The sequence below is a fragment of the Protopterus annectens genome, chromosome 5.part0, assembly GCF_019279795.1.
Source record: "Protopterus annectens isolate FY-2018-M chromosome 5.part0, PAN1.0, whole genome shotgun sequence".
In the NCBI taxonomy this organism is placed as follows: Eukaryota; Metazoa; Chordata; order Ceratodontiformes; family Protopteridae; genus Protopterus; species Protopterus annectens.
The window spans coordinates 950,196,549-950,224,451 of record NC_056735.1 but is presented as its reverse complement, the minus strand read 5'-3'; the positions used below and the strand labels follow the sequence as shown (position 1 = coordinate 950,224,451).

Here is a 27,903-nt window from a genome sequence, read left to right as displayed (position 1 = left end):
AGACAGTGCCTCAGAGGGGCTAAAAACATAAGACCCCCCCCCCCCCCCCGGAGAGCACCGACACCTACTTGGGACCTCAACTTTGTCTTGGAGAAACTCACTTTGCCTCCTTTTGAGCCAGCCAATACAGCCGATATAAAATTCTTATCATGGAAAACTGCTCTGCTCCTAGCAATAACTTCTGCACGAAGAGTCTCAGAGCTACAGGCTTTAATGGCAGTGGAACCTTTTTTCGTTTTTCATCAAGACATGGTTTCTCTAAGGACGAACCCAACATTTATGCCAAACGTGGTATCCAGTGTGGCTCTTAACCAAACCATTCATCTGCCAACATTCTATCCAAATCCCCAGAATAAAGGGGAGAGACTTCTACACACTTTGGACATACACAGGCAGTTACGCTTCTACTTGGATAAAACAAAAGCATTCAGAAAAACCGAGCAACTGTTTGTAGCTTATGCTGTAGGATCTCAAGGAAAGGCCATCTCAAAGCAGACTATTTCTAAGTGGATAGGACACTGTATTCGGTTCTGCTATGCACAACATGGAAAGCCAGTGCCTAACATTAGACCACACTCTACCAGGGCAGCTGCCACGTCAGCAGCCTTCCTCAGAGGAGTACCAACCAAGGACATTTTGGAAGCTGCAACTTGGAGTTCAGTGCACACTTTTACCAAGCATTACCACTTGCCTCTTTACTCTAAATCAAGAGCAGGTGTTGTCACTGCAGTTCTGCAGGGCCTCATAGCCACTCCTAATCCTGTTTAGACCCAGCCACCCTACCTCAGCTTTGGGATTCTACCAAGTGTAATGACTGCAACAGTGAAACACGATGAACATAGTACAGTTGTGTACCTGCCATAAATGTAGATGTTCGAGTGTATTCACTGTTGCAGTCCAGGTTACCCACCCTCCATCCCTACTTTCTTTGCTGGGACTTTTCTATACCTTTCTATGCTATACAACCTTTTTGGTGTATTTGCTTGTAGCTGAAGGTATTGTTTATATTTTGCTGTATGTCTTTATTAGCAATATGTATTGCCTACCTATTTTGGGGCACCTGACATCTGGGGCAAGAAACACTGAAGAAAATGGCGTCAGTTGCATCTTGTATACCCCTGGCGCACTGACGTCAGGGAAGAAGCGACAACAACAGACGCCGGACCAAAACTTTGGAACTCGGGCCGACTGCGGGTCACCTGCCAGCAGGATAACCCAAGTGCAATGACTGCAACAGTGAATACACACGAACATCTACATTTATGGTAGGTACACAACTGTACTTTTCCCAGTCTATAGTTGGATAGTTTAGATAATCTAGGAAAATGGTATTGGCTTTAATACTGAGTGATTCTTGTTGCTGTAGATAGGCATTGTGGCTTTCTTTTGTCATAGAAGGGGTTCTGTAGCTATCTGATAAATGGTATGGGACCTTTCTGTTTGGTTATTTGGACATGAAGAAGCTGTGATGCATCATGCGGATTTACCAGCCTTGATGTAGGTCACTTGTGGATGTAGATTGATATACCTCCACCTTTTTTCCTCCCGCCTGTGCATTAGGTGGTATAAGCGTTTAGAAGCTGTTATAGCCCTGCACAACCAGAGGACTGTCCAGTATTTTAAACCATGTGTCAGTCGCAACATAGATGTCAATGTCTTCCAGAGTGAGAGGGGTTTGTAGGGAACAGAGTTTCTTGTTCAGGCTCCTCGTATTTTTCTTTGCTTGTTTCGTTATGTTGGCGGACTTATCAGGCTGGCATTGCCTTAAAAAGGCACTGTGGAGATTAGCAATATGTTTACCAATAATTGAAACCCTAGAGGTTGACCGATGTAGGCCATCCCTGACAAAGCAGCATGGTCTGTTGATGTATCTTCCCAGGCTGAGAAATATTGGACCCCCTTTGAATGACACCAAAAACTAAGCCAATTATTGAAGTCTATTTCTTGCTTGTATCACGACATCATCCTGGAGAACGTAGAATGCTGGTCGATGCTAGGCTCATACCTGCCTTAGAGAGACAGTTTGAGAGCTCCATCATGTCTCTGTTTTCATGTAGTCCAGGGAGTTACAACTCGAGACATTGACACCGGCATGAACTACATACAATGTCCTACTGGTACTTGTGGTACCAGAACTTGAGTGCACGTGTGATCTGATGGATCCTGGCACCAGGCAAGCAACTAACCTTCACTCTCCTTGCTCACCGTGGTAAAAGACACGTGTATGTCTTACAGTGGAGTCACCTATAATAACAATGTTTGGCTGGGTCGATGCTTGCCTTATGGGCTCAGTATCTGTGACTTTGGGACTCCTTGTGGTATGATAGTCCTTCTCAGAAAAGGCAGTTTTGTCTCACCTATGCAGCCCCTGTTAACATGTCTTCCTAAAGAGTAAGCAGAATCCTGACAGATGATTCTATGATTAATGGCATTGTCAGCATACATGGTCCCTAATGCCAGACTTCACATGAGAGTCCTTCACTGGCATGTCAAGCTCCAGTGGTTTCAACTTTCTGATGTTCTTTTCCATTCCATTAGAATGTTCAAGGTGTGATGCTGGTCAGTACCTTGGTGGCTAGATCTTGTTACTCTCCAGACAGAAAATTTCTTCCATCTTCAGATTCTGTGGATGATAGTAATCAGTGATGCATTTGCCATTGTTTGGAGACATAGGCAGCTGTCCAGGCAGTGTGGACACCTCAGGAGTATCACTTCCTTATTAGCATACTTTAGATAAAAACTGCTCTGGACTATCTTCACAAGGAATCCCTCTTTATTCATGCTGACAATGTGGCAATAGTTTTGTTCATCAGCAAAAAGAGGAAATTCTGTGTAATGTGCTTTGTACAAGGCCTTGTGAGTGTGACAGGAAAATCCAGTCAGAAATATTCTTGCTTGCTGTGGTTTGCTAGTGGACAGGTTAAGCCTCTACCTCTTTATGCCATATGAGTTGTTGTTCAGTCAGATACTAAACTGAGAAGCATTCCCCACTGTTGGGACTTTACATTGTGTTGCCTGTCCATCTAGCACAAAGTGACCCAAGTTTCTTAGCTAGAGGAGCAAGGGTTGTTCTCACTTGAAACCAGAAGAGGCAAGCTAAACATCATATTGGTGCCTGTCAGGGAGATGTAATGGAGTCATTCAGAAGAGAAAGTATGGGAGGGAAGGAGGGGGGGGGCATAGGCGGCATACTGCAGGGATTAAGTACTCCCTGCCTCTTTGAAGTAATTTTTCACAGAAGGATTGTGGACTTCCTGAATGAGTGGTGCAAAGGAGTCTACAGAGGCATTCAAGAGGGCATGGGACATGCAGAAAAGTGAGAAGGTGGGGATGAAGAGAGGTAGAACATTGAGGTACTTAATGGCAGATGAGAGAAAGTCTTGGTCTCCTGCATAAAGCAGATATAGCTTGGACATTGAACACACTTTAATGGCATTTTAGACCTTCTGCCAGGACTTAACTGTTGTGTCTTTGTTAGGGGTGAGTTGGAAGAGCTCTACCTGGTACTTCTGAAAAATATTCTTTGATATCCTGTCACTTAGTTCTTAAATTCTTTTATGGGCTGCAGCATCATACAATGCCCTTGACTTGTTCCACTGACCTTGTGTATCTAATATGTGTAGCTAGACCAAATGGATACAGTTTAAAATATTTTCTTATAATGGAAACTGAAATGAGATTAGATTGAGTCTGAATTCTGATTTTTTTTTTCCAGCATATTTTCAGTTCAAAAAAAAAAAAAAAAAAAAAAGAATTGTGGTATATGTTGCCTAAGCAGAATGAGTTATGTCTTTGTCTTTTCTCACGCTAGGAATACAAGACCCTCTGCTTTAAAGAATACAGAAGAATTAGTGATTTGGAATCTGGTATATGCAGCAGCTTCATGGGCTTGAAGGATCACTTGGAGATCGAAGCAGATGCGGTCCTGGACATAAACTATCTTTATGTAGACAGTATCAACAGACATACCTGTACAGTTTTACCTTGGTCTGTGGTGGACAGACCAATAATGGAAAAAATAAATTCCAGAATGGATGATGCAGGCAAGTGTGTCACCAAAGAGACTAGCAGCTGTAGTGGTGATTCAGAAGAATGCACAAGTTCAGATAGTGACTCTGATCGTTTTAGCAGTATTACTCGTGAATCTATTCAGACAGCAAAGATGCATCCTCAACTTTGTAGGTCATGGCGTTTAAGCAAATGTGGCTCCAAGCAAGAAGACGTTTTGCAGGAGATGAAAGCTGAAGAGGGTTTGTTTACAAAAGAAGAGAAGAAGCCACCAGATGTAAAGGAATACCAGACAAAAATGGAGTTTGCACTTAAACTTGGGTACTCTGAAGACCAGGTTCAGCATGTCCTGAACAAACTGGGTTTTGATGCTTTAACCAATGATATCTTAGGAGAACTTGTCAAACTTGGCAGTAAATTGGATTCTGAGCAAGCACTTAATAGTACTAACACTACTGTTAGAGAATCCTGTTCCTTTGAGTTACATAGGTCAGAATCTCCACCCGAAGCAGACTTAATAGATGACAGTGATAACTTAAGGCCAATAGTAATTGATGGAAGCAATGTTGCAATGAGGTATGTATCCGCTATTATTTCTTGAGCATAAAAGTACTTTGCAAGTTTGTGTGTGTAAAAGATATTATTGTGGTAGCTTTAATTCAAATGGAAGATTTCCCATAATTGTCATTCTGTTTTGATTATACATTTTAAATGAAAAAGCCTTGAATTCAAGTAGTGCATTTTTTCTGATTCTTTTTCTCCTGTGTCAGCTGACCACCGATCATGCCATTAATGTTCAGGTCACAGTTGATTTTGACAGGCTGCCACCCAGGCAGCAATCAGGTTTTTGTTTGCCCCCCCCCTCCCCCCCATCTCCTCACAGCAACCTTTTATACTCAGATTTCCTCAGTACTAGTTCACTTATGCCTGCAGTGGTGGGTGTATGCTTTGGCTTCTTTTTGTTGTATGCCGTGACACTTGTCCTCTGCCATGTGTTGGTAGTTTAGTGGAGTGGGATGCCTCCCCCCTCCAGTATGAGCAAGCCAATGTCACCTGCTCACTCCAACTTTGCCCATTCAGCTACTTTAGTACCCAGGTCAATAACTGATGATGGATCACAATCAGGGCTTTAGCCTTCAATACGGTGGAACTGTACTGTATTTTGAATATATCTAACAGGCTAAAAATGTGGGGGATGGTACATTGCTGTGTGAAGTTGTGGAGGTGTACTCACTTTAGCAGAAGGAACAAACATGAAAGGTGTAGTAAGTACTGTCTTACATGGCATGATCTTCAGCTTTACGCTTGTTTTGTCTTTTCTTTATAAGAAGCTTTCAGATTGAGGGACTGCATTTCAGAAAGCAGCCACTTGTGACAATTTCTTTTAAACATCACATGCAGAAAAAATGTTGAAGCATTTTACAAATAGTATGCAGGTGGGAAAAAATTGTAAGAGTTAGTAGTTCGTCTATATTGGTGAGTGCCACTGTTTTCCAACAATAAGCTAATAGTAGTAATAATTAATAATCATTACTGGTAATAAGTAAGCAGCCTTGTCTGCTACTTATAGTCCCACTTCAGTATGACCTGTTATTATGGCTTGGTAGGGCTCACATTGTTGCAGGTTGTCAGCACCTGATTTAGACGTACACATTTTTCTTGGCAATTTTTGGACTTTTTTTGGTACATAGGGACTTGATAAGGAGATTTTTGAATGAGACCGTGAAAGAGGGTCACTGGGTTAGGTAATGGTGATTTATAAATGTTGGGAAGATGTGAGACAAAGCTGAGGATAGGGATGTGCTGATTTGTGGTTCAGACAGTTTTGTTGAAAAATGGATTGTTTAAGAAAGATCTTGGGTGACATTAAATGTTTAATGGACACAAAGAATTTTGGGGGTGACCCATTTGAACCTTCTGGGTAGACCTGAAGTAATTAACTTTGGCTTTGTTTTAGGTGCTACTTTGTTGTTAGCTGTTAGTAATTGTCAAGTGCTGTGATCAATGAATTGTTTTTTTTTTTTCCATAGCTGTTAGTAATTGTCAAGTGCTGTGATATCAATGAATTGTTTTTTTTTCCATAATTCCATGCCTTTTCTCTGTCTGAGTGTTGGATTTATCCAGGGGATAGTATAGGGCACAGGATATTTTAAAATGCAGAAAAGGCAGAGATAGGATTGTCAGTGGGCTGTAGTTGTGCTTTTAAATTGGAAGGGTTTTCAGATATAATACAAGTTTGTATGAGATGGGGGGGGGTTATTGTAAATGTCTGTTGGCAGAATAGAGGGAATTGGTCACTCTGAGAAGGTGGCACAATCTGAAGATTAGTATTTTATTTATTTTACATTTGTTAACTGGGAGAGTCCAACTGGATATATGTCCATTTTCAGTGGAGGCCCGGGGAGAAAAGCTCCAGAGCAGTAAAATCATTAACAAGAGAAAGACATGTTAACCAAAAGGTTCATTAAACAATATATAGAGTACACAATCTTTATACTTCTTATAGAAGTATAGTAAATATAAGATAGTGAGTTAACCAAAGAGTGTATTTGCCAACAGTCATAGGCTACATTAATATATATACATGTTATAGAGGTGTTTAACAGCAAGTATAGAAAGAAGATAGAGTAGATAACTTCCATAACTCACTTCTACACATTAGAGACATACTATGTCCTTTAGGTTTCGTTACAGTGTTCAGTAATACTATTGCCCCTTGCATACATTACAAAAGCAGTAGATAAGCTGTTACTCTAGTTGCTGGAAAGAGATTAGTAAATTTATTATGGTTATTTTTAATCGTATCTGAAATGGAAGACTTGTATGGCCTTGTTCCTGAAGTAACAATTTGAGTAAGGGTTTTGGAAGATGGAAACTGACTAAACCTTGTTGTATTTCTCTCATAGTTGTAGTTGGTCTCCTACTATAACAAGTTTATGAAGTTTAGTTGTATTCATTGTATCTTGGATGGTACTTTGAAGAATAGTTAAATTAGATGGCGGTTGAATATAGACAGTTGCAGTTGTTGTTGTTTGTCTTTCAGCTTTTTCCCGGTAAGGGGTCGCCACAGTGGAACTCCGGTCCGCTAATGACTGGCAGTAGATTTTTATGAAACACCGAGGTGCCAGCTCGACGCCCAACCTTCAACGAAGGCACGCCCATTTACTCATGCATGTCTTTCGAATGCTACCCAACCGCGGGGAGGACATGCAGACTCCACACAGAAGGCACTCCCAAGCCAAGCCAAGAATCGAACGGGAGAACCTCTTGCTGTGAGGTAACAATGCTACCGCCGTACCACCGCGGCAGTATGTGTCTTAATCTGTGCATTACGTGCTATTTGAATTATAGTCCAGTTAGGGCATTTTCTCTCACTTAAATTATTGCGATCAGGTAGAGTTATGTTTTAGAGAAGTAAGTAGTGTCTCAGCCTCTAGATGTCCTTCCTTCACACTGTCGCAGTACGATATGGGACTTTTATTCTTAGGGATGTCCAGCTGATGGCAGCTGAATGTCTGACCAGCATACTAAAGCCTCATCTCCTTCCAGGGGCCATATGTTAGATGTATGTTGTACATCAAAGGGGTGAGGTACTTAAATGATGTACAGGTGTCTAATCCTCAGAACTCCTTTGTGCCAGTCCATATGCTTTTCTTTGAATTTGGCCTCCAGGTCATTTGCCAACCTGTTTCAGCTACTGAAACATGACAAGTTAAGTGCCACACTGGAGTCTTTTCCTTCTTTTTTTTTCCTTTTGTCGTTTTCTTTGTTTTACATGTCATCTGGGAAGGGAAGATGTGAATGTGAAAGACAGATTCCCCATGAAGATACACACAAGTGCCTTTTTTGTTTGGGTGCTACTTATGACCATACTGCATGCGAGATTTGTTCCAAAGACTCTTCACAGCACTCTATTTACTTGTGGATTCCCAGGGTACCATGGCTTCCGAGTCTGCATGCCCCAATGTTCAGCCATTTAAAAATAAGCCTAAGAAGGTGTGCATTGGATCTGTTGCTGTCCAGCCTACTCTGGATGATGAACCTGAGGACCATCCTGTGCTGGTGTCAGTGCCCTGTACTGCTAACCAGTTAGAGGCTGGCACGGGGCTGCCTACTTACATGTCCACTGAGGCTGTGCCTACGTCTGCTGCAGATGTGAAGGGGGAACTGTGGCTGATAATCAGAGGAGCCTAGGGGTAATCCCCAGATACTAATTAAGGAGGGAGGTCCCTGATACTCTTACTGAATACAGGCAGGGGTTTGAGCCTCCTAGGTTTTTTAGGGCTGGTGATGCCATGGAAAAGAAACAGAAGAACAGGCATGTGGCTTCTGTGGCAAGGAATCCTCCAAAGGAGTGGCAGGATTTCACACAGGGTCTTTTTAATGCTCTTAAAGGATTTCGAAGCCTTCTCAGGGCTTGTCTGTCCCTTCTTTTTATTGGTCCTCTTCTCCTCCAAAACAGCATAGGGAGGTTGAATCCTCTGAGTTATGTTCATATTCTGGTGAATAGTCCTTGGCTTACTCTTCTCCGCTGTATTCTGTTCTCATCTTAGGGTCTGAGGAAGAGGATTCTTTTTCAAAAGATTATCCTGTGGAATAATTGTTCTTTGGAGATACTGTAATATATATGATGGAACATTTTAAATGGGATTGTTCCCATGTTTCTGATTTCCAAAAGAGGTACTGTGAGCTCTGGAGATTGATTCACCCCATCCATTTGCAGTCTTCTTGTGTTGGATATTTTGTTGGACACTTTCTCTTTAGCATTTCAAGCCCCTGATTCCCAGCTTCCTCTTCCAAGGAAGCATTGCAGGTTCTAGAAAACATACCTCATACTTCGACTTGGCTAAAGCTTTTGACACAGTTCCCAGTTTATCTAGCTTTTCTACTATGCCTGAGTGAGGTATTGACCCCTGTGTCCACCCATTGGATTGCCAGCTGGCTTATAGATAGGACACAGATGATCAAAATAAGTGAGGTTACCTCCACTAAGAGACCAGTTACCAGTGGAGTCCCCCAGCATTCTGTGCTGGGACCTCTCCTGTTTGATATCTACTTTTATGAAGTAAATGCCAATACCAAAGGGGCTTGGCTGACTAAGTTTGCACGATGACTGCAAGCTAAGAATAGTCATCGAATCCCCAAATGACTTAGCCATTCTGCAGTAAGGTTTGTCTCAAGTAACTAGTGTCAAAACCATGGTTTGAAACTATATGACAAAAAATGCATTATTTTATCTTTTGGGAAGCTGTCTACCCCAGGGAGTTATCACATTGATAATGCACACCTAAGAGCTGGCGCAGTTGTTTGGGATTTGGGAACTTGGGTAGACAGTGACCTAACTTTTGATCAGCATGTGTCTGTTGTTGTAAGGAAGTCTTTGTATATTGCGCAGCTTATAAACATAGTTATTTTGTCTAGATCTAGGAATGTCATTGTCCCCCTTTACTCAGCCCTCTTTAGGCCAGTCATTGAATATAATGCTCCTTTTGGCATGCATCTTTCCATACACATGCAGCTACTGGAATGCTTACAGAGGTACCTCACTAAAAGGATACAAGGCCTAAACAACATGCCCTACATGGACTAACTCAAAGCCCCATGCACTCTGCATCCTATAGATTGCTAAGTGTTACCACACAATCTCTCCAGTAAACACCAGGTCTGATGAACTTTCCTGTTATTGGATACGAAAGCAGTCAATCTTAGACATCGTGGCTTGTTCATTTGGACCCACTGAGATTGCCTTTATTGGGACCTGGTGTTTACTGGAGTGATTGTGTGGTTACTAGTTTATTTTTGCTCCAGGAGTTCCGTTATCAGGTTATTGGATTGCTAAGAGTTAATCTATGACTGGCATACAAAGCATCCTCCAACCCATTACTGATGGATTTAATGCACATCAGCAAGTCTAATGGCATCAGAAATACTCTGTCTAGGGATCTAAATGTCTTCCGTAACACCAACAGAATAGGTATATTTTGCAGAAGATACTGCTGCTGTGGAATAAAGTTCATCCTTGTCTATTTTCTAGTGCAACTTAGATCTGTGAATGGGAAACAGAAAATTTACCCCAGGACTGCCCTTGTACTACAGCTGGACAGATGTGGCTACTAAATGCTTAATTCTATGCATGGGTCCCCTCAGATTATGAATGGTATGATCCCAGTTATTCTCATTATGGGTAACATATAGTTATCGCTGTGGGATAGGTAAAGCCAGTGTATAAAATAGTAGGATAGGTTATTTCGAGCATAAAAAGAGAAATTGGCTAGGTTTTAAAATGATTTGTAAGGGCACCTAGCCTAGTACTTACCTATGAAAGTCCCTGAAACCCTGACGTTTTTTGTGTAAAGCCCTTCTTACGACTGTGCTATGATTTCCTTAGCTGCTGACAAGCCATCTAAATTGCTATCCTCTTGTAAGCCTTTACTTTCAGACAACTACTGTCATGCAGTGGGCCTATACGGGGGGGAAATTACTTCTACCAGTTTAGCTTTCAATGCAATTAACTGCCAGACTTGTATGACTAGTTGTGTGCTGGCTGTTGTCTCTGTCCCTGTCTCTCAGCTTGGGGGTATTCTGACTAATTTGCCTGATTCTGAAGCAAAATCTTTTGCTATGACCCTGTTGAGCACAGCTTCCTAGGTGGCTTGTCATTCTGTAAAGTGCATTTATGATGTTGCTTTGGCAGCTGCATCAGGGCCTGTGATGAGAAGGTAGTCTTGATTCCACTTCGGGTTCTCCCTGATGATGTAAAGTCAAAGCTCCTTGATTCTCCTTTAAATAACGAAAATATCTTTACTCTTGTCTTACAAAATGGTAAACAACTTAGCTGCAGCAGAGTCAGTCATGCAGTATTTGAAACAGATCTTTCTGTTTCCTGTTCTTAGGTTTCAGAGACATTATCACTCTGAGCCTTCTTTTGTTTGAAGGCAGCCAAGACAGATTTATGGGATAAGAGGTCTTCTAACATTTTTTTTCTGATAAATCTTCAGTGTTCTAAGCTGCAAAAGCCTGCTTTCCCTGACAAATCTGCTTCCATTTGACATTCAGCCACTTCTACCTCTCGGTCAGATTCCTCTTTCCCTCAGGTTAACTCCTGGTCTTTCCTGTTTGCCAGTAGATAACCACAGACTTGGGTGCTTTCCATTGTCCAAAATGGTTTAGAAATCCCTTCTTCCCTTTCAGGTCTTTCCCAACCGCCTTTCTTTTCCTCTTGATTGTTCTGGATCATTTATTGCAGGGAATCATTCACCCAATTCCTCCCTCTCAACAGGGCACGCTGGTTATTACAGGATGTTTCTGGTTCCCAGAAAGGAGGGATCTTGGTGGCCCATTCTGGATCTTTCTTTCCTCAACACTTTTTCTAAAGGTTCCTTCAAGATGCTGTCTCTTCAGTCTCTCTTCCCTCTACTGTTTCCCCAAGTTTTCCTGGTGTCTCTGTCTCTGGATTTGAAAGATAATTGTCTTCACATACCTATTCACCCTCTCTTTGGGAATTTTTAATTTCTTTTTGTGTCTTCCTCATATTATCAATTCTCTCTTATGCCTTTTGGTCTTTCTACAGCCCTAGGGTCTTTACTAAATGTCTAGCCCTGGTGGTAGCCTTCTGCAGCTTCAGGGAATTTAGATTTTCCCTTATTTAGATGATCTCTTTAATTCAGGCTCCTTCCCAGCATCATTTTCAGGATTTCAAATTTACAGTGCCACTTCTGCAAAGTCTAGGGTTCACCTTGAACTTCAAAAAGTTTGTGCGGACGACTCCTCAAAATAAGTTTTTTCTAGACTGCAGGATTCAGACTGTGCCAATGATGGCTCTGTTGCCTCCTCCCAAAGTTCTGCCCGTGACAGCTTATTTTTCAGTCCCTTCTTCCTCTCTCATTGCTTTTGGCTAAGGAATTCCTTTGAGCTTTGAGGTTCATGGCATCCAACATTCCTGTGTTTTCTTTTGCCAGACTCCATATGAGAAAGTTTCACTGGTACTTCAAAAACGTCTGGCTTCAGCATTGCCATCCTCAGTTTTTTCCCTTTCCTTTTCCCTTGCCACAAGGTCGAGTTCTACTGGTGGATTCATAAGATCTGTCTGAATTTTAGCCTGCCTCTTCAGGTCCCTATTTCCACTCAGGAGCTATAGATGGATGCTTTAGATCAGGGTTGCAGAGCTTCCTTCAACAATGTCAGGGTTCAGGGAGTTTGATCTCCTATGCAGCTGGCAGATCATGTCAGCATCAAGGAGATGAGAGCTCTGATTCTGGCTCTCCATGCTGTCCATTCCCATGGCCCTCTGATGATTCTTATAGACAATACCATAGTCGTGTGGTATATCAGTAAGAAAGGAGGCACAAAATCCTACCTTCTTTGCAGGTTGGCTCTTCTGGCTTAGGATTTTGCAATATGCCTTCGTTTGACTCTTCAGGTGGTTTATATACCTTCAGAGCAAAGTCTAATGGCAGATGCACTGAGCACGACCAGGTTAGATCCTAACAAATGGATGCTTCACAGGGAGTTGTTTTTTTTGACATTCTTCATTGGTGTGTACTCCTTCAGTAGATCTTTCTCTCTCCTCTGAACAGACAACTTCCTGGATTATGTTCCAGAGTGCAAAGTCTTCTAGCTTGGAGAGTGGACGTCATGTCTTTTTTCTGGAAGGTAATGTTTTTGTATACTTATCCCCCTACTCTATTGCCAAAACTGCTGTAAAAGATCTTGTGGGACAGATCAAAATGTTGCTGTTAAATGACTTTTGGTCCTGACAGCATTGTTTTTTTTTCTGTTGTTCCTTTTGGCCAGGGGCAATCATTACAAGTTACCTTACCAGATGGATCTACTCGCCCATGACAAGGGATCTCTCATTCAGCCTTTGTTTTGATAAGTTTTTGATTTATTTTAGACACCATTTCTCTGGGGAATGTGCTTCAGATTTTGCGAGAGACCAGGAAATCCCCTACAAGAAAATCCTTTGTGACTAAATGGAAGAGATTTGTTATTTGGTGTCTTAAGCTTGACCCGGACAGCTTTTCATGGGCATTTCTGCAGTCCTTTCTCATCTGTGATTTGGCATATTCATCTGTTAAAGCATGTTTGTTGGCCATTTCTGCTTCTAAATCTACCACTGGTTTCTAGTTTCAAGGACATTTTTGCAAGGTGTCTGTCCTTCATATTAGGACCGCCAAGAAAACTTTTCTTCCTCCTTGGGACCTTTAATTTTCTTTCTTTAGAAAGTGACTCAATCTCCTTTTGAACCTGGAGTAACCTGTTCTTTGCAACACTGTACTTGGAAAACTGTACTGTTAATAGCTCTCTGTCAAGAGGGTCTCTGAACTCCAAGTACATTCCACCTTTTTTCTTTTTTGTTCAGTAGGACAAGGTGTCTGTACTGATCTTTCCTTTATGCCCAAGGTGGTTAAATGATCCAATGATCCATCCTTAAATCAAGCAATTCATCTTCCTTCTCCCCCCTCTCTGCAGAAAGATAGTGAGAGGTTTCTTCACACCTTGGATTTATGTAGACAGCTCAGCTATTACCTAGTGAAAACCAAAGATGATAGGAAATTTTTGTTTCCTTTCATGCCCATAAATTTAGGTTTGGCTGTGTCTAAGCAAACCATCTCCTCATGGATTTTTAAGGCCTTGTCTTTTTGCTATTCTTTTTATGACAAGTAACTTTCTTCTTCTGTTTGTGCTCATTCTACAAGGGCTGTGTCTTCTTCTGGTGTTTTTTCAAGGATCTGATTACTAGATCCATTTTTGAAGCTGTTACTTGGTCCTGTGTGCATATCGTTACTGAACATTACCCTTGCATAGGTTTTTTGGAAGGCTGCTCTTTGTCTTCCTCCTCTCATCCTCTCCAGTAACTTTAACGAAGGACATAGTACAGTTGTGTAAGATCTTAGTAGAACAGTAAATGTCCTACGTCTCACTGTTGCAGTATTATGTCCTTCCATCCCCTCATTTTCTTTTCTGTTACTTTTCAGCTGGCCAAGAGGTCTCTTCTTTCTTTCTTCCCTTCCTGGATGCACATGTCAAACTTTTCCTCTTGGGCTGCTGTGGTTCTTTTACAGCAGTTCAGTTTCTGAGGATTAGTGATATACAAGTGCCTAATCCTCTGTTCTGAGGATTAGGCACTTGTACATCACTAATGTTCTTTATGCTTTCGCCGTAAGATATACTTCTGATGTATGGAGCCTGAAAGAAGATATGACTGGTAGGATGGCCTTTTCTTCGATTGCCATTGGCAGTATATCCCATTTGTTAAGAATACTGTAACAGAGAGAAGTATGACATCTACTGTTATGGTAAGAGCTTACACAAATGTACTTTCTTGCAGAAGTAATGGGTGTGTTTGGGGAGAGCTGATATTTCCTTTAGCCACACTACTGTAAGGATAATTACAAATTTTGCTGTTGGGGTGGCTGTAAAGAAATTTGACTAATCAAATAATGCAATCCACCTTCTGCCTTTGGCAAGAAAATTACTAGAGTGAAAAGTTAAATGTATAGCACTGAACGGACAAGATGAATGATCTTATAATTGTCAAGAGAATTGAAAATTTATGTAATGCAGATTAATTACAATTGCTGCATTTTAAATACATTTACTTTGATAACGGAAATAAATGAATTGTTTAAAATGGTACTGTGTTTATAGAACTAAGCATCTTCTAGGATCATAGGAAGTTACTAGGCTATTGGCCCTGAGGCCCTTAAAAGCCTAGCCAAGAATTTAGTCCATGTTCCAACAAGTCAGCACCCTATGTCACTGTCCAGCAGGGACACAGGTAGAATCCCATGGGTGTATTTTCTGTTCCCCATCCAGTTATCCATATTGCGCTTAAAAAGGTTTAATGAGGTGCTCTGCTTTACGTGGAGAGAGAGAGTCTGTTGCACAAAAGGGGGAGTCTCTGGGACGCAAATCTGTCCCGCCAACAAGTCCTGTTGGTGTAACAGACCAGGTTGAGGTTGCACATGTGGGTTATTCTAGTGGAGCTTGAATTGCGAATATGCAGCAGGCCCATCAGGGCGGGGTTTGAGATTGCTTTGTATGCCAGACAGCGGTAACCTCTGAGGAGTCTGTAGGAGACTGAGTAGAGGGACAGGGCTTTTAGCCTATCTGTGTAGGGTAGATGTTTGAGGCTCTAGATTCTCCGGGTGAGGAACTTCTGTGGTCTCTCCAGCTGCTCCATGTGCTTTGTGAGGTACATGCCGAAAGGGGCATGTTATGACCACCTTGTCCCTGGTTGAGATACCCTTACTAATGAGGTGGGCCATGTAGAAAGCTTTCCGTACAGAGGAGGCAGTATGGTGGTCAAAAGTCAGTTTGATATTAACCTGGGTTTCCAAGTCCCTCATGGCTGATTGCGTGTTTAGTACCTCATTATCAATGTGATAATTTGTGGGGATGTCACCTCCCCAAAAGGGATGATGATGCATTTTTTGGCATTCAGTTTGAGGCCTTGTTTCTCACACCAGCCATTTGTTTGGGTGAGACCCTCTTGGAGGATGTCCACATCACTAGGGGAATTGATGACAGCATCCAGCTTGCAGCCCTCTATAAACTTGGTCAGCCATAGCCCAGTAGATTTGGCCTGCACCTTCAAGAAGTATATCCCAAACAGCAGAGGCCCTAAGACCAATCCCTGGGGTACACTGCTTGTTACGGGTGTACTGCTTGAGGTGGCTTCCCCTATTTTGACTAGGTGGGTTCTATCAATGAGACAGTTTGCTACCCATATGGTAACATATGGATTGATGCCTAGTTGAGAGAGTTTATCTATTATACCTGAGAGGGGAATAGTATCAAAGGCTTTGGCTAGGTCAAGGTAGGCGGTGTGCACCATCTTCCCCTCGTCTATGGCCTTGGTGACTGTCTCAAAGAAGTCAACCAAATTTAACAGGCATGACCTCCCCTTGACAAAACGAAATATTGGTGGATGCTCCACCTTTGTGCAGAGAGATGACAGTAGCTGTCCTCCACTTGGCTGGGACAAAGCCGATACTCAGGCTTTGGTTGAATAAGGTGCCTAGTGGTGCTGCAAGGTCCTCCTGAGTTCATGTAGGATGCAGCCTGGGATGTTATTGGGTCCCATGGAGGCTGTATTTTTTGTCTTTGAGAGTGCAGTGATGACTTGCTCCCTGGAGATAATGGGAGGGGAGCAGGTACTGAGGATGTCTTGTTTTACTGATGGGGGGGGGTGTAGTGAAGTTTTCACTGAACCTATGTGGCAGCAGGTGGGCTATATCTACAACATTTTGTGTATGTGGTGTCTTTGACCACCAGTTCTGAGCAGATCTGGTTGCTTCCCTTGAGATTGCTGACATATGTGAAGAAGGCCTTATGATTGTCTTTAGTAGATGTAGCCAGTTTGGACTAAAAGTTTGCTTTAGAGGATTTCACATGTGCTCTTATTTGCTTGTTCAGGCTAGGAGAGTTTGCTTCCAGTTAGGCACATGCAACTTCTTGGTCCTGGATAGCAATTTTTTCCTTTTATTATAGAGTTTATTGTAAATGTCCACCAGACAGGTTTACTCTTTCTTGAGGTTGATTTCATCCTGTCTGGTATTTCTGATTCCATGCAGCTATATAAATACTCATGTAGTACTTTGGTGTAGGTTTGGACACATGTGCCAGCTCCTATGAAGGGGCTGTGAAGCTGTTTATACCTTTCTTGATGAGGTTGTAATCAGCTTTGGAGAAGTTTTTTTGTTTGACCCTAGCTAAGGGAGGTCGGGGGAGATGGTGACTTCGAAAGTGACTGCTTTGAGGTCGGATCTTACCAGGGATGTTGCAGTGGTTACTCATGTTGGTTATTACCAAGTCCAAGATATTTTCACCTCTTGTGGGGATGCCAACCATCTGGTCCAAGGCATTTACATTGACGAAATCAAGGAATCTGTAGGCATTTGTGTTGTGGCATGAGCATTTCTTCCAGTCTGTGGTTGGATAGTTAGTCACCCAGAGTCAGGGTAAAGGGTTAAATCTTATAGATTCGAAGAGGTCCAGATAGGTGGAGTGGGCATCTTGAGTCAGAGTTGGAGGCCAGTAGTTAGCTATGATTTGAATAGGGGTCTTGTCATTTAATTGCACCTGGAGCATTTCCTGTGCATCATACTGTCTGACCAGCCTAGAGGTGTGTATGTCTTTTATATCTGTTGCAGCTCCACCTCCTTTTGTTTTGCTGCCCACGGTTTGGGGTCTGAATGAATGATAGGATGAGTAACCTGGCATGACTGGGGTGCTCTCTGCAGCTTTGAACCAGGTTTCTGTGACTGCACAAATCTCTGCTTCTTCCAGGGTTAAGAATGCTTGCAATGAGTGCAGTTTCATGTTTAGATGCTTAGCGTTTAACAGCATGACCTTTAACTTACGTTTTGATGAAATTTTCATGTTGGTAGTTTTGACCTCATGGCATTGCCTAGAAAAGGCAGTATGGAGGAGGCAAGATCCTTTGCCATGAGCCTGAAGCCCAAGGGAGACAGATGCAGGCCATCTCTGGCAAAGCATTGTGGTTCGTCAATCATGTCATCCCACGCTGTCAGGTCCTAGATCCCCTTGGAATGACACCAGAAACTAAGCCAGTTGTTAGTCATTTTCTTCTTGAATTGAGGCATCATTCTGGGTGATGGTAGAAAGCTGCTTAAGGCTAGGAACTTACCTGCCTGGGACACATACTCAGCACACTCGATCATGTCTCTCTTCATATAGTCCAGGGAGATGTGGACTGTGACAGAGTCATAACAGTACCTGTTGAGAGACTTGAGTGCAGTGGTGATGTGGTGGATTCTAGCACCTGACAAACAGCTAAACTTGACTTTCTCCTTATCCAGCCTGGTGAGGGGCACATCTGCGTGTCTCACAATGGAGTCTCCTATGACTAATATTTTGGGTTTATGTTCAGGCCTTAGTGGCTGTGAGACAGTTTTCATGCCAGAAAAATGTTCTAGTTTTGGGTGTAGTGTACCTTAAAACCCTTTTTCAATTGTCCATATTTCTAGGCAGTGGTGTGACATTTATTATACTACTAATCTTTCCAATTAGAGTTCCCTACCTAAGGAAATCTATAATTGCTTGATTTTTACTGTTGCAGAATATTTTGGCTGTTTTTCTTGTGGTTTTGGATGTCTGCTCTCTTGTCATCACAGAGCAAGGCTTTCACAGATGCCTCTTTGGAGAAGTGTATTTTTAACTTGTTTAGGGGAGCCACACATTTTGTATAATTATATTTACTCAGAGTTTTCCAAATCTGCAGTTAGATAACGTAAAGTCCATAGCTTAATTTACTGTTGAAATCCTCAGTGGCTGATAAGTTTAATCTCTGCCATCAGAGAAGGCTTGGTTTCAAGACTAACTGATGCTCTTCATGTTTCACTGTTGCAGTCATCATATTTGGGTTATCCCTGCCAGGGTAGACCTCGGCCGGACTGAATACCAGAGACTTAGTATTTCTGCGTCGGATGCTGTCTCTTGAAGACTGATGTCAGGTTGTCAGTAATATAAAGTAAGGCAGCTGACGCCATTACATCAGTCTTTCTTGCCATGGAGCCCAGAAAGCAAAAGCAGTTTGCACGAGTGCCGGTCAGCCACTACCCGAGTTTCGTCTACCGAATTGAAGTTGAAGTCTTCTAAAGCTAAGTATCCCGTTGGGGATCCTTTTTTCTTGCACTAACTGATGTCAGAAAAAGTTAATAATTATCTCTCCTGTGGAAAACAAATACCACATTGAGACTTCCACTCTTACTGCGTCACTTGTTTAGGCCCAGACCACAATGTCGCTTGTTGTCACTTCTGTGCTTTGTTCAGTGCCACAATTATCCGTCGTCAGGCCCTTATAGTAGCCAGATATTTTCGCTTACAGTCCTCGAATTCCGATATGGCTTCGGTAAGCCATCCGACAGCAGATCTTCCGAAAAATCGTAAAGATAAAGACAGAGACAGACCGCACAAGTCCAAACCTACTGACAATGCTCCCTTTAAGCTATTAGTCAGTTCTCCAGTACTCAATGAGGCGCTTTCGCAGCCCCTGATGCCCGCTCCTGTTGATTCGTAGGCCACTACCGAGACCCTTTCAGAGTCCGGCATGGCGCAAAACTCTTTCTCAACTAAGGATCCTGCGGTTGTTTCACCCTTGAATGGGTCCGGAGCTGTTGAGCAGGCACCTGCTTCCGAGGAAGTCCTTCACACTACCGAATCGCGACACATACTGACGTCTTCTTTCACGACTACCATTCTTTCTAAAACTACCGAGTTTCTTAGGCCTAGGGTACGAACCACACCCAAGAAACCAATGACCCACTCTCAGGCTCCTGCTACCTTCCCTCAGTCTTAAATGCTTAAAATGGCAGAAGACCCTATCATGCTAATCAGGGGAGGCCAAGCTACGCCCTCCAAAAGGAAAAGAGATCTGTCCCCTGTAGTTTTGTCTGAACAAGAGTCTGATGAATCTGAGGTGTCTGAATATGAAGACATGCAACCCCTTTCCACTTAGGAGGATTCTGATACAGGGGATGCCAGTCATTCAGCCTCTCCTCCAGGGGATTTTTCCTTTGGGGAAACCCTGCATACCTTAAGGGAGCATTTCCAATGGGAGAGTCAGAACTACTCTGTCTAAACAGAGACTCAGCCAATTCCTCGATCTTCCACAACACAAACCCTTAGCCATCCCCCCAGTCCTGGATGTTGTGGAGGATGTTTTCCTCGAATCCAGCTCGACTCCTGACGCCCTTTCTCCTACACCCAGAAAACCAGACTGGTACTATAGAGTCCCTGACTCACACAAATATCTTTTTAAAAAATCCTACAGCTGATCCTGAGGTCATTTCTCAAGGGCCAAAAGGGATTAAAACAACCTCTGCTAAGAATCCCACCCCCTCAGACAGGGATTTCCGAGCATTGGACAGATGGGGTAAAAAGTATACACCTCCGATGTCCTTCAAGAATGCAACTGCAGTCATAACATATGGTTTGTCCTGCCTCAGGCAGCCCTCGGTCAGCCGAATTCCAAAGTCTGGGTCCGGCGTCAGCTGGTGTCGCCTCCTCCCCGACGTCACATCGGCTGGAGTATAAAGGCATCGGCCGACGCCATCTTCTTCAGTCTTTCTTGCCGCGCAGTGCCCAAAGCAGAAGCAGTTCGCAAGTGCCGGTCGGTCAGCTCCTGTGTTTTCAGTACCGAAGTCATCTAAAAGCTAAGTACCCCGTTGGGGAACATTTATTCTTGCCTCAGCCGATGTCAGAACAAATTGAGAAAGTTAATAATTGTTTGTCTTGTGGTAAACAAATACCTCATAAGGACTTCCATTCTCTCTGCCTTCCTTGCCTGGGCCCAGACCACGACGTCTCGGCCTGTGTTGCCTGTGCTTGCTTTAATAAGCACACTCTCAGGCACCGGGCAGAATTCGCCGAGGACTTTTTCGGTGAATCCTTTGCGTATATAATGTCGTCGGATCAACCGACAACCCAATCTGCTAAAAAACGCAAGGACCGGGACCGACATCCTCGGCCCACGTCCACTACCGATGCTACTCCTAAATCCTCTGCTAGCGCTCCGGTCCCCTCGGAAGTGGTAAATCAACCGCTCCAGGCCGACGACACAGCGTTAACACGACCTTCGGTCTCGGAGATCTCTCCAGTGCCAGTTGTGGATTTTCCTCCGGAAACCGAAGTTCTGGATCTACCCGACACCATTCCTATGGACAAGGTAACGCCTGCACGTGGGGCTACTAGGCCTCCTGTTTCCATGTCCATCAAGGCCTTTGCACGTGTAGGCTGCCAGTCAGGCCAAGGCCCATCCCATACCTGCCCAGGCCCCTTCATCTGATAAGCAGATCATGTCTCTGGCTGCAGATCTTATTTCCCTTATCAGGGGGTCTCAGCCTCATCCGGACAGGGGTTCTCAGCCACCTGCAGAAAAAAGGCCTAGAACTGAGCAGGCAGACGACCTCTCCTCTGATGAAGCCTCTGGGGATTCTGAGCATACTGATACCCAAGAAGAACCCTTCCAGGCCTACGAGGACTCTGATGCTGAGGAATCAATTCCCTCTGCCTCCCCTCCAGAGGATTTCTCTTTTGGTGAAGTCCTGCATTCCATGAGGGAACATTTTCAATGGCAGGGACAGGAATTCTCTGACTCCAGGAAAAGGCTTCGTACTTTCCTCAAGCTTTCCCAGCACAGACCCTTGGCTATCCCTCCAGTTATGGATGTTTTGGATGATGTTTTCTTTGACTCCAGTGCCAACCCTGATTCTCTTCCTCCTGCTACTGTCAAGCCGGACAGATATTGCAGGATCCCTGACACTCACAAGCACCTTTTTAAGGCTCACTCTGTGGACCTAGAAACTATTTCACAGGGCCCCAAGGGAGTGGCTTCCTCCCCTGCCAAAAGCCCACTGCCAGCTGACAGAGAAGCAAGGTCCCTGGAGAGATGGGGTAAAAAAGTATATACCTCTACTACCCTAGCCATGAGGTCTCTTAACTGCCTTTTTCACATGTTTCAGTACCAAGATTTTCTCCTGGATGATTTACAGAAAAAGTTAGCCTCTCCTGAGCCTATTGATAAAAAGGCACTGCAGGATCATATTCATAACACTCAGCAGGTTAATAACCATTTTCTGCAGTGTGGTTATGATGCACTGGAAGCTTCATGTAGGGCAGCTATGACTGGGGCTGTAATACGTAGACATGCTTGGTTGAAGGATCAAGTCTTTGCCTGACCATGTTAAAGTAAAGTTACTGGATGCACCTTTGGAAAAACAAAAGCTTTTTGGTGCTACTGCACAAGATGTATTGAAATCCATAGAGGAAAAAGCAAAGTCAGTACAGACAGTCAAGGATTTCCTTCAGGTTCAGCCACCCAGATTCAGCAGAAACTGGCCCTCCAAGAATTGGTCCTTCCCGGCTCTGACAAGTTTCAAAGGGGAAAAAGCAGGCGTGCCGAGGTAGAGGGCAATACCGAGGATCTTACAGGGGACGCCAATGGCAACCTCCAAATCAAAGAAGTGGCGCAGACAATTCAGCTGCACCACAAGGACAATCACAATGACTTGACTTTCGTACCGCCTACAAAGGTCCAAAGAGAAGCACCTTTGGGCGGAAAATTAGCCTTATTCTCACAAAACTGGCATATCTTAACCAAGGACAATTGGATTCTGGATTTGATAGACAAAGGTTACAGATTCCACTTCCACACATTACCAATAAAACAAGGCATGCCAAACCTGCCACATCATCAAAGGGCAGAGGCACTCACTCAAGTTTCCAAGCTATTAAGTATAAAAGCAATAGAAAGGGTTCCTCCTCAGGAACAAGGCCAGGGATTTTATTCAAGACTGTTCCTTGTTCCAAGAAAAGAAAACAAATGGAGACCCATATTGGACTTGTCAACTCTAAACACTTTCCTCATTGTGCCAAAGTTCAAAATGCTGACGTTGCAGCAACTTCTTCCCATGTTGGGCAAGGGGTCTTGGCTGGTCACTCTGGACCTCAAGGAGGCATACCTGCATGTCCCAATCAGACAAAGCTGCAAAAGATACCTCAGATTTCTTGCAGGGACAGAGCATTATCAATTCTCAGCATTGCCATTTGGCTTATCTACTGCGCCCAGAGTGTTCACGAAATGCCTGGCATCAGTAGTTGTACACTGCAGACTGCAGGGGATTCAAATATACCCCTACTTGGACAACTGCCTCATACAAGCAGACAACAAACAAACCTTAAAAGGGAATTTGGACTATGTCATGCATCTACTGCAGGCCTTGGGATACACAGTCAACATTCAGAAGTCAAACTTACTACCATCCCAACAAATTATATTCCTAGGAGCCAAACTGGACACGGAAAAACGAATGGCCTACCTCACAGAGGAAAAACAGCAGCATTTACCAGAGTACTTCAAAGGCCTAGCAAAGCTTTCCCAGCTGACTGCAAGGAAAATCCTGCAGGCCCTGGGTTTCATGGCATCTTGCATTCTTCTGATACCTTTGGCAAGACTTCATATGAGAAAGCTGCAATGGTATTTAAAAAACTTATGGTCTCAACACAACAACAGCCTAGAGGACATAATCCCACTTATTCCATGTCTGCAGAAGGAATTTCTATGGTGGGCTCAAGCCAGTCAACTAAACGAAGGCATGCCTTTCAACAGACCTCAAGCAGACCAAATGATAACAACAGACGCCTCTGACCATGGATGGGGGGTGCACATGGAGGGCAGATGCATTCAAGGTTTTTGGACGCCAAAGGAAAGACATCTGCACATAAACCAAAAGGAGATGTTGGCAGTGATACATGCCATCGAGACTTTCGAAAAAACACTAAAACAGGGACATTTGCTAATAAGGACAGACAACACTACTGTCATGTGGTACATAAACAAGCAGGGAGGCACTCATTCTTACCCCCTCTGCAGACTAACAATGCTTCTCTGGGAAAAATCCCTGAGCCTGAGGATACATTTACAATCCCAGTTTGTACCAGGCAAGGACAATGTACTGGTGGACAGTCTGAGCAGAAATTTCATGGATCCACATGAATGGATGCTGCACCCTCACATTTTCTCTCAACTGGCAAGGACATGGGGAAGACCGGACGTAGATCTTTTTGCTTCCCACTTGAATCATCACCTGGAAAAGTTCTGCACAAGGATTCACCACCCTCTAGCTTGGAAAACGGATGCTCTCTCCTTCAGCTGGAATTCTCTAAAAATTTATGCATTCCCTCCCCTGCCTCTGCTGACCAAGGTGATACTGAAGATCAAAGCAGAACAACCAACAGGCATCTTGATAGCCCCAGACTGGCCGAGGCAACACTGGTACCCATTGCTATTGACCATAACTCGGACCAAACCATGGCCTCTGACCCTATGGCCCCTGCTCCTAACTCAGCACAATTACAGGACTGTACATCAAGACCTGAAAACATTGCATCTGACAGCCTGGAGGCTACCATGACTTCAACACCAAACTCTCTTTCCAAATCTGTTCAAGAGATCTTGCTGGAAGCACGCAGACCTTCCACCAGAAAAACCTATTCAGCCAAGTGGAAGAGATTCAGTATCTGGAATGCCAACAGGGTCAGGACACAGCATTACTGAGTATACCTCAAATATTAGAATACTTGGCAGAACTATTTCATACTGGACTCTCATACTCCTCAATAAAGATTCATGCCTCAGCAATCTCAGCAAAATACAACTGTGACCCTCCAGTGTTTTCGCATCCTCTGGTAAGACAGTTTCTAAGAGGGATAAAGAATATCAAACCTCCCAGAAAACAGCCAGTACCTGCATGGGACCTCAACTACGTGTTGGAAAAACTAACTCTTCCTCCATTTGAGCCAGCAGCAACCTCAGAAATGCAATTTCTGTCATGGAAGACGGCCTTCTTATTGGCAGTCACCTCTGCAAGAAGAGTTTCGGAGATACAGGCACTCATGGCAGTGCCCCCCCTTCCTCATTTTTCATCAAGGCAGAGTCTCTCTAAGAACCAATCCTACATTCATGCCAAAAGTAATTTCCAGGGTGTCTCTAAATCAAGCTATTCATCTACCTGCATTCTTCCCCAATCCTCAAAATAAGGGGGAAAAACTACTGCATACTTTGGACATACACAGACAATTACGCTACTACTTGGACAGAACTAAGGCCACCAGAAGGTCTGACCAGCTGTTTGTAGCCTATGCTGCTGGAGTACAAGGAAAAGCAATCTCCAAGCAAACAATTTCAAAATGGATTGGACATTGCATCAGATTTTGCTATTCTTTCCATGGAAAAGGTGTGCCAGCCAATATTAGGCCACATTCCACCAGAGCTATAGCCACTTCCACAGCTTTCCTAAGAGGAGTGGCAACAAAGGACATTTTAGAAGCTGCTACATGGAGCTCCGTGCATACATTTACCAAGCACTACAACCTGCCCTTATACTCCAGATCCCGAGCAGGCTTTGCTTCGGCAGTCCTGCAGGGGATTTTAGCTACACCATCCTTATCATAGTTCCATCCACCCCCAGCTTGGCTATGGTAACAACCCATATGTTATGACTGCAGTTGCATTCTTGAAGGACATAGTACAGTTTTGTACCTACCATAAATGTAGATGTCCGATAGATATGCAACTGCAGTCGGATTTTCCCACCCTCCTACCCCTCTGTATCCTTCTTTTTGGGTCCCTACCCCTCTTCCCTTCAGCTGGGGGTATCTCCTATGGTGTATCTGTTTATTACTGTTGTGCATGTTTGGGATTATTTTATCCATTTACCAAATTTAGCCTTCCTAGGAGGGCACCTGGCATCTGGGGCAAGAAACACTGAAGAAGATGGCGTCGGCCGATGCCTTTATACTCCAGCCGTTGTGACGTCGGAGAGGAGGCGACACCAGCCGACGCCGGACCCAGACTTTGGAATTCGGCCGACCGAGGGCTGCCTGAGGCAGGACAGCCCATATGTTATGACTGCAGTTGCATATCTATCGGGTACAAAACTGTACTTTACTCTTGCTATCAGGGCACTAAATTGTCAGTTTCATATGCTGAAATTTCAGCAACATACCTTGGAACTCCTTAAACAAAAAATGTCTTCCTTTCCTGCTTGGGCAGAATCTAAAGATTTACAAGATTTAATGCATTCTGCAAGTCAAGTAACTAAACACACCTTGCACTGTGGTTTTAATGCCCTTGAAGCTTCTTGCAGGGCAGCAGTCACTGGATCTGTCATTAGAAGGCATGCATGGCTTAAAGAACAGCCCCTGCTGCCCCCTTGCACAAAGATAACTTATTTAGCTCTAAGGCAGAGTAGGTCTTAAAAAAGATGGAAGAAAAAGCAAAATCTATGCAAACAGTTACGGATTTCTTGCAGGTCCAGCCCCCTCGGTTCAGCAGGCATTGACCCTCCAAGCACTGGTCCTTTTCTGCTCCCAGTAAACCGGCCCAGCCAAGGCCCTGTGGAAGCAGACCCCCACCCCCCCCAGACAGCAGACCCAGGGAATGCAGAGATCTAAGCAGTGGACTACCTCCACTTCAAAACCAGGGAGTTCTAAGTCACCCCCTTATGGTAAGAACTCACAATGACTCACCCTCCCCTTCCTCTGCCTACCTTCACTTACCCGTAGGAAGAAAACACTCCTTTCACTCAACCACCTAGGCCACCATTACCAAGGACCACTGGGTTCTGAACATCATGTCTCAGGGATACAAATTTTCGTTCCACACCCTTCCAACCCTAAAAGGGTTCCCAGATCTACCACAAAATCAGTGGGCAGAGGCTCAAAAGCAAATCCTTTCACTGTCCTGTATGAGGGCAATAGAGCACGTTACTGCAGAACAGATAGGTCAAGGTTTCTACTCCAGACTTTTTTTTTCTGGTGCCTAGAAAAGAGGGCACCTGGTGCCCCATCTTCAATCTCTCCATTCTAAACACCTTCCTGGTGATCCCAAATTTCAAAATGCTCACCCTCCAGCAGCTGCTACCCATGCTCTCCAAGGACGCTTGAAGCCACTTTAGATCTAAAAGAGGCCTACATCCACATTCCTGTCAGGGAATCATGCAGGAAATATCTCCGCTTCAGGGCAGGATCTCAACACTTTCAGTTCTCTGTGCTTCCCTTTGGCTTATGTACTGCTCCCAGAGTTTTCATAAAATGTCTGGCTCCGGCCATTGCCTTTTGCAGACAAAAAAATATTCAGATTTACCCATACTTGGATGACTGCCTTATTCAGGCAGACAGCCAGGAAAAGCTGCTCAAACACCTGGCCTTTGTAAAGACCCTTTGAACCTCCCTAGGGTACACAATCAACAAAAAGAAATCCAAACAGGTGCCCACCCAAAGGATAATCTTCAGGGAGCAGGTCTGGAGACAGCATCCCAGATGGCATACCTTACTCCAGAGAAACAAATTTTCCTGACAACCTACTTCTCTCAAATAGCTGCAAGGAAGATCCTGCAAGCTCTGTGGTTCATGACATTTTGCATACTACTCATTCCGTATGCCAGACTGCATATGAGGAAAATTAAATGGTACCTTAAGAGCCTTTGGTGCCAGCTCTCTCCAGACCTGGAAACTCTTCTACCTATAATTCCTTGCCTCAGAAAAGATTTTCTTTGGTGGGCAACAGCATGCTCCCACAACAAGGGAATTTCTTTCTCTTCACTCCCTGCCACCCAGACCCTCAGATGCATCAGACTAAGCTTGGAGTGCCCACCTGGATGGCATTTGCATACAGGGCCAATGCCTCTGCGCATCAGTCAAAAAGAGATGATGGCTGTGCAGTATGCTGTGATAGCTTTCAAGCACCTTGTCTCTCCAGGGGCTGTCCTGATCAAAACAGACAACACCACTGTGATGTGGTACATCAACAAGCAGGGAGGGACTCACTCTTGCCCTCTATGCAGGCTGCCTATGACCTTTTGGCACACAGCCTCTGCCATGCAGCTGCACCTGTTAGCACAATTCCTACCGGACTCTCTCAACTCTCTGGCAGACTAATTAAGTAGAAGTCTTCTGGACTCACACGAGTGGCAACTCAACAGAAGTACGTTCACCCTAATAACTCAGAAATGGGGAACCCCGAAGGTCGACTTCTTTGCCTCCCACACCAACCATCAGCTCAGCAAATTCTGAACCAGGGAGCATCACTGCATGGCTTGGAAAGTGGATGCCCCGTCCTTCCCCTGGGTCAGTCTATTGGTCTCTGTCTTTCTTCCCCTCCCTCTCAAACCCAGGGCAATAAGGGCGGAAAAACCAAGGACCATTCATATAGCTCCAGATTGGCCCCGGCAGCACTAGTACCCCTTGCTGCGCAGCCTGTCCCCGCTACCACCATGGCATCTTCCTTAGATTCCAAACCTCCTGACCCAGAGGGAAGGGGAATTCATGCATCCCCAATTGCAAACTCTCAATTTGGCAGCTTGGCTT

At 44.0% G+C, this 27,903-nt stretch overlaps 1 protein-coding gene across 1 annotated transcript in view; it reads left to right on the top strand.

The window, feature by feature from the left end:
- The window catches only part of ZC3H12C (zinc finger CCCH-type containing 12C), a 581,667-nt gene that overhangs the window by 279,294 nt on the left and 274,470 nt on the right, over positions 1–27,903 (top strand). The window contains exon 2 of the mRNA XM_044072719.1: positions 3,812–4,584. Within this exon, the coding sequence (XP_043928654.1) occupies positions 3,884–4,584 (701 nt within the window). The 5' untranslated portion in view covers positions 3,812–3,883. The remainder of the gene's footprint in view (positions 1–3,811; positions 4,585–27,903) is intronic.